The sequence below is a fragment of the Thalassophryne amazonica genome, chromosome 8 (genome assembly GCF_902500255.1).
Source record: "Thalassophryne amazonica chromosome 8, fThaAma1.1, whole genome shotgun sequence".
Classification (NCBI taxonomy): Eukaryota; Metazoa; Chordata; class Actinopteri; order Batrachoidiformes; family Batrachoididae; genus Thalassophryne; species Thalassophryne amazonica.
In genome coordinates this window covers 44,844,596-44,856,705 of record NC_047110.1, presented here as the reverse complement: position 1 = coordinate 44,856,705, position 12,110 = coordinate 44,844,596, and the positions used below count along the sequence as shown (strand labels likewise).

Sequence of the window (12,110 nt, the reverse complement as noted above, 5' to 3'; positions counted from 1 at the left end):
GCCCCTGTCTCATTGACAGTAGCACGGTTGAAGCGGTCTCGCCTCTATTAGGGTGATTGAACACGGTTCTGAGCTCCCTTACAAACCCATCGTATGTCAGAAGGAGCCGTGACGTCTGCTCCCAGAACGCTGTAGCCCAAGCGCGTGCCTCACCGTGAAGCAGGTTTATAACATAAGCTACTTTACTAGCATCGGTCGCGTACATAACGGGACGCTGTGCGAAGACGAGCGAACACTGCATCAGAAAATCCGCGCACGTCTCCACACAGCCTCCGTACGGCTCTGGGGGGCTTATGTATGCTTCCGGGGAAGGTGGGAGAGGTCGTTGAACAACCAGTGGAACGTCAACGCTTCGCACAGGGTCCGCGGGAGGGAGAGCCGCAGCGGCGCCCGGAGGGCGCGCTTCCACCTGCGCGGCGAGAGCCTCCACCCTGCGGTTCAGGAAGACGTTCTGCTCGGTCATCAAATCTAACCGAGTCGTGAAAGCGGTGAGGATCCGCTGCAACTCACCGATTACCCCTCCCGCGGACACCTGCACGTCCTGTTCTTCCATTGGCCGTTCAACAGCCGGTTGACGCCCCTCGGGATCCATGACGCTGGCCGAGATATCCTGTTGTGAAAGTGTAGGAACACGGACCCACAACAGGGGGCGACAATGAACGGACAATGGAGGAATCAAATATACTGTTTTTACTGTTGTGAAAAAAGGGCACAACAAATACAACTGATAACAATAGAGAGCTTAAGTCTAATTCAAAGGTGTCGTGTGGGCAGGCTCGACGATAGGAGACGTCTGTCCAAGTCGAACCGGAACCAACCCGATCTCTGCCGCCACCGGACCCCGGGGATACTGGAGCCGCCAAGTCCCGAATTCCCAGGTGGCCACTGCCTCCGCTCGCCGGATCCGGTACTGCTGGCAGGAAACAGAAACAGTCAGGTGTGGGCGCGGCTGCACCCAGCAACACGGAGGGTGGAGAGTCCACCTCCACCTCTCGTCAACAAAGCAACACTGAAGTACAGGAATATGTGTACTTATCAAAAGGTCCAATTCGGTCTTCCGCTGTTCCACTCACTATCTGCGCAAAAGCAACAACGTATTATGTTCAAAAAGACAACACAAGTGGCTGAGTACGTTACCTCTTTGGTATGGCGATATCTCGGCAAATGAGGTGGAGATGCCGTCCTGCTGATATACCTCCGTCTTGATTTGGATCAGCTGTCTCCCGTGATGGATGACAGCTGTCGTCCTGGCTGCTCCTGTGAGGCGGCAGCGCCCTCTGGTGCCTGGAGCCCGCACTCCAGGCAGGGCGCCCTCTGGAGGTGGTGGGCCAGCAGTACCTCCTCTTCAGCGGCCCACACAACATAATCAACAGGATGATCGCAAAAATATACTTTTTGTGACAAAAGTATTAAAAAAAAACACACATCTGTGTGCTCAAATGTTTACATACCCTGGAAGAATTTTGATTTTTCTGCCCATTTTTCAGAGAATATGAATGATAGCGCAAACACTTTTTTCACTCATGGTTAGTGGTTGGGTGAAGCCATTTATTGTCAAACAACTGTCTATATTCTTTTTAAATCATAACGACAACAGAAACTACCCAAATAACCCTGATCAAATGTTTACATACCCCTGTTCTTAAAATCATGTGTTGCCCCCTCTAACATCAATGACAGCTTGGAGTCTTTTGTGGTTGTTGTGGACGAGGCTCTATGACGGTAAATCTGCCACTGAATTTGTCTTGGACTTTATTTACATCAATTATGAAGAAATACAAGCACTATGACACTCTATGGTAAATCTGCATGGAGTAGGCTTCTCAAAAACTAAGTGAGGAAAGCCACCAAGACACCCAGACAACCCAGAAGATGTCATAGGCTTATGTGGCTGTGATTGGAGAAATGGTGCACAGTGCAAAATCTGCATTTTGCCTCACCAGTTATACAGCTTCATGATGAAGTGGTATAGAGGGGGATTTTCTTAAAACGAAGACCTGAAAGTTTAGCTACAAAGTGCCAGAAGGTACATTTGAGATGCAAGCCTAGATTTGATCTGTTTTGGTGAAAGAACATCCTTCTCCACTCTATTCCACTATGAAGCTAAGAGGGGTGATTATTGTATTATTGGAATCAAGGGTCATGAAGAAGCTGGAGCCTATGGCAGAAGTCACTGGGCAAGAGACAGGGGACACCCAGGACAGTCTATCCCAGGACTACATTCAGACAAACACACACATTTACACTCAAGGCCAATATAAAGTTTCCAATTCACCTAACCTGCATGTCTTGGGGAGAAAGCTGGACCACCATAAACAAGTTTCCAATTCACCTAACCTGCATGTCTTGGGAGAAAGCTGGACCACCTGGAAGGAACCCACAAAAACATGGGGAGAATATGAAAACTTAACATAGGAACGACCAGGTGGGAAGTGATGACAAGACCTTATTAGTGTGAGGCAACAGCGCTAACAACTTTTCCACCATTCCGCCCAAACGTCATTCAGGAATTTTTTTTCTGGACTACCAGTTTTTGGCATCAGGTGTCTTTGGAGGATCCTTGAGTACCACTGTATTCAAGGATGAGTGTAAGGTGTGTTTCTCTGTGCAAGATGAAGCGTATAGGTGTCTCAGTGCTGAGGACACCAGAGGCTGGAGAAGGTCAGAGGATGCCGTGGGTCATCGTATTGTACTTGATAGGCTGGAAAATCATTTTGGGATTACCGGGAGTGCCCTTGCATGGCTGATGTCATACTTGACCAGTCGTTCTCACTGTGTTTTGTACAGTAACACTACCTCTAACCTTAGTGATATGAAATTTGGTGTTCCACAGGGGTCCATCTTAGGCCCCCTGCTTTTTTTCCTTTATATAGCGCCCCTTGGGCACATATTGCGGCATTTTGGGATTACCTTTCACTGCTATGCTAATGATAGTTATACATGCCAATAACTGCTGGTAAACTCAATCACATAAAATCCTTAGAAGATTGCCTTGCAGCAGTGAGAAGATGGATGTCTAGAAACTTACTACTTTTAAACTCTGATAAGACTGAAATGATGGTTCTTGGTCCAGTGAGACATAGGCATCAATTTGACCAGCTAACGCTTAACCTAGGTTCTTGTGTCATACATCACACTGACAAAGTGAGGAACCTTGGGGTAATTTTTGATCCCACATTGCCCTTTGACCTCCACATTAGAAATATTACGAGGACTGCTTTTTTCCACCTGCGAAATATAGCGAAGATTCGTCCCATCCTGTCTATGGCTGATGCTGAGACCCTGATCCATGCATTTATCTCTTCTAGATTGGACTACTGCAATGTTCTATTTTCTGGTTTACTGCAGTCTAGCATTAGGGGTCTCCAATTGGTTCAAAATGCTGCAGCCAGACTTCTGACATGAAGCAGAAAGTTCAACCACATTACACCTATTTTTGCATCCCTTCACTGACTTCCTGTCCCAGTGAGATCAGATTTTAAGGTTCTGCTACTAGTCTATAAAATTGTTTACGGACTGGCACCTCCCTACCTAGCTGACCTAATTAAACCTTACGTACCAGCCGGGGCTTTGCGTTCTTAGGGTGCAGGACTACTTTGTGTCCCTAAGGTGAATAAAACCTCTGCGGGTCACAGAGCTTTCTCTTCTCGTGCCCCTGTTCTGTGGAATGATCTCCCTGCATCAATAAAACAGTCAGATTCTGTGGAGAGTTTCAAGTCCAGACTTAAGACGCACTTACTTTCCCTTTTGCATGGCTAGCATACTGGTACAGTTTTGTTTTACGCTTTTTACTCTTTTAATACATTTTATTAGGAAACTGAGCGGGAGAAGGACTCTGTTCAGAGTCAGCAAACCTTTGCCATCTTAACAGTGGTCCACAACATTATTATCTCCACCAACCAATGACAGATAGTTTTGTTGCCCCTCATCCTGGTGGCAAATAGATATTTAGTTGAAACACCAAATTGCAATTAACATAAATTCAGACAGCATGTAAATAATCTTAGAGAAGAGAACAAAGGCTTGAAATGAAAAATATAAGGAAAAACCTTGAGGAAGATAACCACCAAATTTTAAGAAACTGTTCCATGACACCAAGTCAGTCCCCACACAAAAATATTCATAATTTGTCCGCTATGTTTTGGTATATCTTGTGGGGGCCAAGGACTTAGCGCACTTGTTTGCAAACTCGAAGGTTCCCGGTTCAAGACCACCCGTGCCCATTCTCCAAGATGCATCAACAATGGCATCTGGCCTACAACTTCTGCCAAATCAACATGCTGATCCATAATGGATCTGCCGCCGCGACCCCCGAGCAAAAAGGGAGAAGCCAGAAGTTATTATTTTGAGATGTCTTGTACATGAACAAGTCAGGATAGTCCCACAGCCTAATGGCAGTCAGGGTTGTGGATGTTAGAGTCCCATTGTTTCTACGGTACAGCATATGATGGGTTGTGTCCATCTACCTTCCCCAACTTGACAGAGTTGCAGAAATAGAGTTTTCCAGTCACTGGCCTGAGTGGGATTCAAACCACTGTCCTTGTGCACCATAGACACCCACAGCACCCCGATGAAGAAATGAACAATTCCAGATAAAAAAAGAAAAGTGGTTACAATATAACACCTCTCAGTTAGCAACAGTAACAATAGCTGCACCGGCTGTGCAGGTCCAAATGCTGAAATACCACATTGGTATTTACTCGTAATTAAAAGTGAAATTACTGTTACTGCAGTGATTTTAACATAATGCTTTGCACAGTATCCAGCTGTCTCGTGTTTACATGTGTCTTTGTAAATGGCTATCTATGGCGAGTCTGCTTTAATTTGATTATTGTGGCTGAGCCTTTCTTAAGTTCTCATGTGGTGTTAACACAAGGCTGGACAGAAAAATGTTCTGTTTAGTCAAAGGAAGGGGCAGAGTTTCAGAGTTTCCCAGCATTAGCTCAGCAGCAAATCTGGCAAAAGTAGACAAACACAATGGTTGCTGTTCAGTAGCGGGTGCTGAACTGAACCTTACAACTCAGGGACTCCTATTTGAAGTGAGGTCAAATACATTGCATGGATGGAATGGCTGTTGGCACCAATCCCGCGATGACTCTCCTGATGCTGAGTCACCCAGTGTCATGTGCAGAAACATCTCATATGTTAAATAGGATGTTAAGGTGTTGTGATCTCCTGATCTTTTCACATAGATACATCACTCTGAGCTTGGAATAAAGCTGACCTCATTTATGGCTGACTCAAAGTGAACTTTGATTGCACCCAAAACTTTAGCACCTTCTAAACTAAGATTTCCCACGGTGTGGGTAACCGTTAAGTTGCTGACAGTCTTCGGTGCCACTTGTCTCCTCTCCTCTTCCCTTTTTCTGTCTGTCACAGCTCACTTTGAAAAGGCCAAAACTTCTTAACCTCGCCCCCCCTCCCCAAATACCCCCTGGGGATGGCTTTGAGGAGCTCTGAACGAAAGGGTACCTTACTTTTTCCAGAATGACCCCTTTGTTTTAGGGCTTAATTATTCCTTGATGACCTCATCCTAACAAAATGTGCCTTACCATTAAGCTCCAGTGATCAGATGGAGACACATTTATGACCCTATAGCCTCTGGTGCTGTCTCCATTGTCCTGTCATTCCCAAAGAGTGATGACATGGGCAAACAACTAACAAGGATTGCATGAAAAAGGATGCCAATGTGTTTGGATCAGTGAGTCATACATCAAAGTTGGGCAGAGGGATAATTAAGTGCTATTATTACCCTGATAATTCTGCTGTGGTTTATCTTGCATGTTAAATGGCTACAAAACCATAAAAAAACATATTTCATGTGGTGAATTCAAAGGGTCTAGGTTTGCTATTCTCCTGTATCAGGAATAAGAACCAGACTCTCAGTGACTTCCTAGACTTGACCACCACAAGTGGCGGCAGTACAGGCTGGTGACCAGAGACATGTAGAGGCAGTACAGGCTTCACTTGCAGAGACATTCACTTTTCTTGGCAGTGAGATTCATGTCTCCGAGTCCTTGGCCTTTGTAAGTAAGAGACACCTGGGAAGACGTTATGGAGTCATGAGGTTGCTAGACAGAGATGTTCAGCGATCCTCATATCTTTGTATGAGAATGAAGGTCCAACTCCTTAGGATCCTGATGCTTTTCTGTTTTGCTGTATGGGTGTGAGCCCTGCGACAGACTGGAGTCCTGTGTACCCTGTCTCACGCCCTATGACTGCTGTCTTTGGTTCACCACTCCCAATGCAGACAGCAAGCAGCATTTCGTTAATAACTGCCGACCTTTAGGCATCGGGTCTGTGCACGGTTTGAAAAAATAAACGGCTGGCCTTTTAATCAAGGAAATACGGTACCCACTTTCCTTGAATCGGTGAGCCTTAGTGCTAAACGTCATTTCATCCCTCTGTTGTGACTGGGCAATCCCAGATTGCTCTGTCCAGTACATGCGAGGGGTTTTTAATGAAAACACATTGTGATGGAGCGGGACGTTTTGTCCGATGTGAGCGAAAATCCGTTATACAAAATCCAGAATATATGGTGTTTATTACATTACATGGAGGAAAACCATACAAAAGCATTGAGACTTTTGCTTTTGTCTAGCTTATATGATGATGATTTAGGTGCATTTTACTGTAGTGCAAAGATGGGGGAAGTGACAGGGTGATGAATGTTTAGCTGGGCTTTAATTATAAGTATTAGTACAATAATGATAAATATTATAATAAGTATTATGTATTAAATGTACATGTATATATTGCCCATTTTGGCTACAAGAAGAACAAAAAGATAACCACAACTGAAAATATTGTCTTTGGCGGACGTAATAATATAGTACAAGGTCTGACCCAGTAACAGTATTTTTGGTCTAAATGACTGGATAATGATGAATTTAAAGGTACATTGCACTATATGCGAGGCCGGACACACATGGCATTTTGTTTGCTGACTCCTATGTGTGATAATCTGATAAGTGTTGAAGGGAATGACTTCATGGGTCACATAAGGTTACTGGTACAAGCAAAGGGGGTTGACCTCAGTCCCGCCAATGAGACTCTGGTGTGGATTCTAGTGGCGGTATCTGGCTGCCCAGAGACATAAAACCCATACAGCCATAAACTACAACCCCTATCATATACATAATCCTTATTTTAGATGATGCACTATGTACGACCGATGTACAAGACTGATTCAATCCAATTTTGAGATAAGTAAACTGAAGAAGTTTGTGAGATGTTTAAACCACTGACAATGTGCTTATATTCTGACAAAAACTGTCTGGAGTTTGGGCAGCTTAGGGGTTAGCACTGATGCCTCACAGTAAGAAGGTCATGGGATCGATTCTCACCTGTTGCTTTTCTGAGAGTTTGCATGTTCTCAATGTGTTTGTGTGAGCTCCCTCTGGGTGATCCAGCTTCCTCCCACATCCAAAGACATGCAGGTTTCGTGGATCGGAAACTTTAAATTGCCCGTAGGTGTGCGTGTGGGCATGAATGTGCTTGTTTATCAATATGTGACCCTGTGACACACTGGTGTCTTGTCCATGGTGTACCCTGCTTCATGCCCTGTGGCTACTTGGATAGGCTCCATATCCAACCACCACTATGAGAAGGCTTTGCATCCATCCGTCCATCTTTCCGTCTGTCTGTGCTCGGCATAAGTCCACTCCTATTACTGCCAGAGGACACCGGATGTCCTTCCTGACGCAACTCCACATTACGTTGGAGAAATGTGGCAGGGGTGGGGTTTGAAGTGGGAACTGTACTAACCACTTGGCCAGCATCTCTAAAAGCACAACTTGTTGACCTTTGAAGCAAATTTGCTACAGCAACAGAACACCACACCAGGAGCCACGACTAAAACCAGGAAACTGAGGCCACAGATAATACAGCATTGCCAATATTAGACAATACTGTAGATGGCTGAAAATATGTTGGCTGGTCTGAAGGGTCTCAACACCTGTTACGACATTCCAACTGTCATGTCATAATTTGATCCTTCAGTTGGAATGATTGTCTAATCACTCAAAAATGCCACTACAGCTTAGTAAGATTGGCAGTGATGATACAAAGCCAATAAATTGGAAAATGACCTACTGTTGCTAGTTGTCACCAGACAGATTTAGACATTTGGCATCTAAAACAAGAAACAGTAACCTTAGTGGTCACTAGATCTCACTCACTCATCTTCAACTGCTTACTCCAATTAAGGGTCACGGGGGGCTGGAGCCTATCCCAGCAGTCATAGGGCATGAGAATTTCAAATTTCCAATTCACCTAACCTGCATATCTTTGGATGTGGGAGGAAGCTGGAGCACCCAGAAGGAACCCACTCAAACACAGGGAGAACATGCAAACTCCACACAGAAAGGCCACAGGTGGGAATCGATCTTATGACCTTCTTGCTGTGAGGCAAAAGTGTTATCCACTAATCCACCGTGCTGCCGTCACTAGATCTATAACGTGGAAATAAAGTAGCAAGCCAGGACATGTCCAACCGGTGGCAGAGAGGTTTGTTATTTAAACAAAATAAATTTGATTTCTGGACTGATCTGGTGCATCAAACTTCAACAAATATTAATGAGTTTCTCCTCATTATATTCACCTTTAATTTGGAGAGTTACAAGACAATAGCATTCGTAATTTTTGAGTTATCTTGGGGGGTGGACTTATCTGTCAATTCACCTACTGTGTTGTAACAGGGTACATGTCTAGGCCTATCAGAACATTGTTCACCAGCAATGTGAATAAGCACTGATGGCCTTGGTGGGGCTCAGACATTGGTCTGGGTTAAGAACCTGACAAACAAGCTCATTTCAAGTTACTTCAAAACCAGGCATATTTATGTCTGGTCTGCTTGAGGTTTCTTCCTCAAATCATCAGAGGAAGTTTGTCCTTACCACTGTCACCTGTGTGCTTGCTCTAGGGGTTGGTAATGTTAGATCTTACTTGTGTGAAGTGACTTGGGGCAACTTTGTTGTGATTTGGCACTATATAAATGAAATAAATTGAATTAAATATGTTGAGCGAGACAACATCCATATAAAATCCTTTCTGCAGTGTTGTGAGGAGGTATGACAGTTTTATTTGGTTTAGGGCATACCTGATGTTAAACAGAGAGAAATAATGGGTAATTTCTTTGATTTAGTACATTCACACCTGCTCCTAATTCATCATCAATCCAGCATGCATTGGATTGATGCCCAGTCTCATGTTTGTTTGGTTTTTTCGTCCTACTGTCATGAAATGATTCATATTTTCATGACAGGACCCTACTCCTACACCCAACCATAACCTAACCCTACTCCTTCCCCTAACCCTAACCATAACCACCCCGACTATGAATTTGTGCTGCCGTGGCGAAGATTTTTCACTTTTTGTGACAATATGACAAACCAATAGATTAATGTATATTTCGTGCTGCTGAATCACGACATGCCGTGAGACTGGGTTGGCATTAACCATCCAGTAAGTACAGGAATTGAGAAATTTATCCTGCCACTGAATCATACACTTTAGACATTATGCCTGCATGTTTTTTTGACAGATCCAAATTGCAAAAACTCATGTTTGACATTATTTCTGATGTCATGATGGCAAACTCTGCAGCTAGCAACAAGGAAAACAGCAGCAATGACCCTGAAAACCTTTATAGGCCCATATTTTTCTAATGACCGGCATTGATAAGGAAGCAGACTGATCAGAAGAATCAATAAGGCTATAGAGCTAAAATCTTATCAATTCCCTACCCTACCATCCGGCAGGTAACAGATATGTGTGTAGGATAGTACAGGCAAAACAAAGCTGGTTTTTGGATTGAGCTTGTGCATTAAAGTTCACTCCTCATTGTATGCCCTTAATGTGGTGAGTTGATAGAGGAGAGCATTTAATGTTTTTGAGTTATCATGTTAATACTTTAGAGGATATGGAATTTTCTATGCCGTTTCATCCATCCATCCATCCATCCATCAATCAGTCTGTCTGTCCGTCTGTCCGTCCAATTATTTTCAAAACTGATTCATCCAGAAAGCAAATGACCAATTCCTCGAGTAGTCGTTGGGTTCAAAAAAATGTTAGAAGATGGTGAAAAAATGTCTATTAGTATTTCCCAGAACTCAAGAAGATGCCTTCAAATGTCTTGTTTGTCAGATAATCAGTTTACTGTCAAAGAAAAGAGAATGAACCAAAGGTTTGTCATATTTAAGAAGCTGCAGTCTTCAGTATTATTGAAAAAATAACTAGCTAAAAAAAAATGATGAATCAGTTCTCAAAATAGTTAACTGCTCTAATTGGTGATTAGTAAAAAATTAATTGATTAATCCTTGTAGCTCTATTAACAGTTTTAGACTTTTTTTAAAGCAAGCTCGGATAAAACAGTGGATTCAATATTTCTGCCTCCACCACATCCTTACAGATGCATTATTTTGTCTCACTTGCTGTCTTGCTCAGAAGCACTGCAGCAGATTGGGATGCTTGTTGTCTGTCACCACTTCATGCACTCTCACTGCACCAAAACCTGCACCCCACAGCATCACCCCACAGACACAGATGCAAAGCCGCACGCTCTCCTCCACATTTTGTCCAGCAGCTCTCCCACAAACCCCCGCCTGGGCGCTGCTTTTTAAGGATGGAATCCAAATGAATGAATGTGTGAAGTGTGCGCTCACCAGGCCGGTGCACAGGCTGAACACGGCGGGGTATTCCGCCTCGGCGTTGACGTGTCCTCGAAAGAAGCAGTGGCGCATATCGCTCGGGGGGTCACTGGAGTGCGTAAAGTTGCTCTGTTCCACTCCCAAGTGTGTCACCGCGTAAGAGGGAGCGATGAAGTCGGAGTCTGCGCTGAGATTGAGATGAAATCGTTCTCCGAATGCATCGATTCTGTAGTGAACCCGTAAACCTGACAGGTCGTCATCCAAACTCCGCCGTCTCCTTCTGTAGTGCAACTTATGGGGAAATGATTCGCCAAAATCATTTACGCGCAGCGGGGTGATGATTTCGTACGATGACAGCTGCTGGATGAATTTCTCTGCGGGGGGGAGGAAAAGACAGGAAAGATTTACATATAGAAAATGTTAATCCACAACGCATCATAAACCGAACATAAACGCTACCTTGTTTCGGATGCAGCTGGTACTGCAGCGCGTCCCGGACAAAAGCTGACAGATGACACGTTAGTCCAACCAGCCAGATTGCAAACTGCATGATTTCCTCTGCGAACAAACCCAGGCCAAGTAACCCTGCGTGTCTCCCTCTCCTCTCCCCGGCTTGTCAGCAACAGGTCGCCAGATCCGCAGAGGCTGTCTGCAGCGCAAGTCCTGCAAAGTGCACCGGCCTCATTGCATCGCCAAACGCGCGTCCTCTACGCTGCGCAAACGCGAGCGCTTTGTAACACCATCCTCCTGAAAAATGCTGCCTAATGCAAACTGCTGTCTACGCCGAAAGGAGGGATCTGTGCCAAGTACGCTTTCCCTTAGCCATCCCTAAACACCCCGTGCACCCTAAGCACTCGCCATCTGTGAAGCAACGCCCCTACAAGGTCCGGAGCCAATAGTGAGCGCGCCTCGACCACCGCGCACGGGACAGACTGCAGCGTGAAATCACCTCCGGATTAAAGGGCAGACCACAAACTGAGAAAATACACACCGCGCACACACGCACAGTGCATTTTGCAGCCTTAAATTCACCCTCCATTCAGTACACGGTCCCACTGCACATAGTTTAAATCAACTCTACCAGTGTTAAATCGACTCTATCATAATGTTAAATCAACTCTGTGGTAAATCAAACACAACACCGCGAACAGTGTTACATCACCTCTATGTCAGCTTTATCAGCTTTATCAATTTTCACAGGGTTAAATCAACTCTACCAGGGTTAAATCAACTCTGTAAGTGGTAAATCAAATCCAACACTGAGAACAGTGTTACATCAACTCTATGTCACCTTTATCAGCTTTATCAATATCATAGGGTTAAATCAACTCGGTCAGTGGTAAATCAAACACAACACTGAGAACAGTGTTACATCAACTCTATGTCTCTATGCCATGACGAAAATGAGGCGCTTTTCGTCACAATATCACAAACCAATAGATTAATGTATGACTTGCTGTG

General features: G+C 44.5%; 1 protein-coding gene across 1 annotated transcript in view; it reads right to left on the bottom strand.

The window, feature by feature from the left end:
- The window catches only part of LOC117515510 (A disintegrin and metalloproteinase with thrombospondin motifs 20), a 387,004-nt gene extending 375,725 nt beyond the window's left edge, over positions 1 to 11,279 (bottom strand). Inside the window, exons 1-2 of the mRNA XM_034176092.1 lie at positions 11,109 to 11,279; positions 10,665 to 11,023 (exon numbers count right to left, since the gene is read on the bottom strand). Of these exons, the coding sequence (XP_034031983.1) occupies positions 10,665 to 11,023; positions 11,109 to 11,199 (450 nt within the window). The 5' untranslated portion in view covers positions 11,200 to 11,279. The remainder of the gene's footprint in view (positions 1 to 10,664; positions 11,024 to 11,108) is intronic.
- Positions 11,280 to 12,110: the final 831 nt, after the last annotated feature.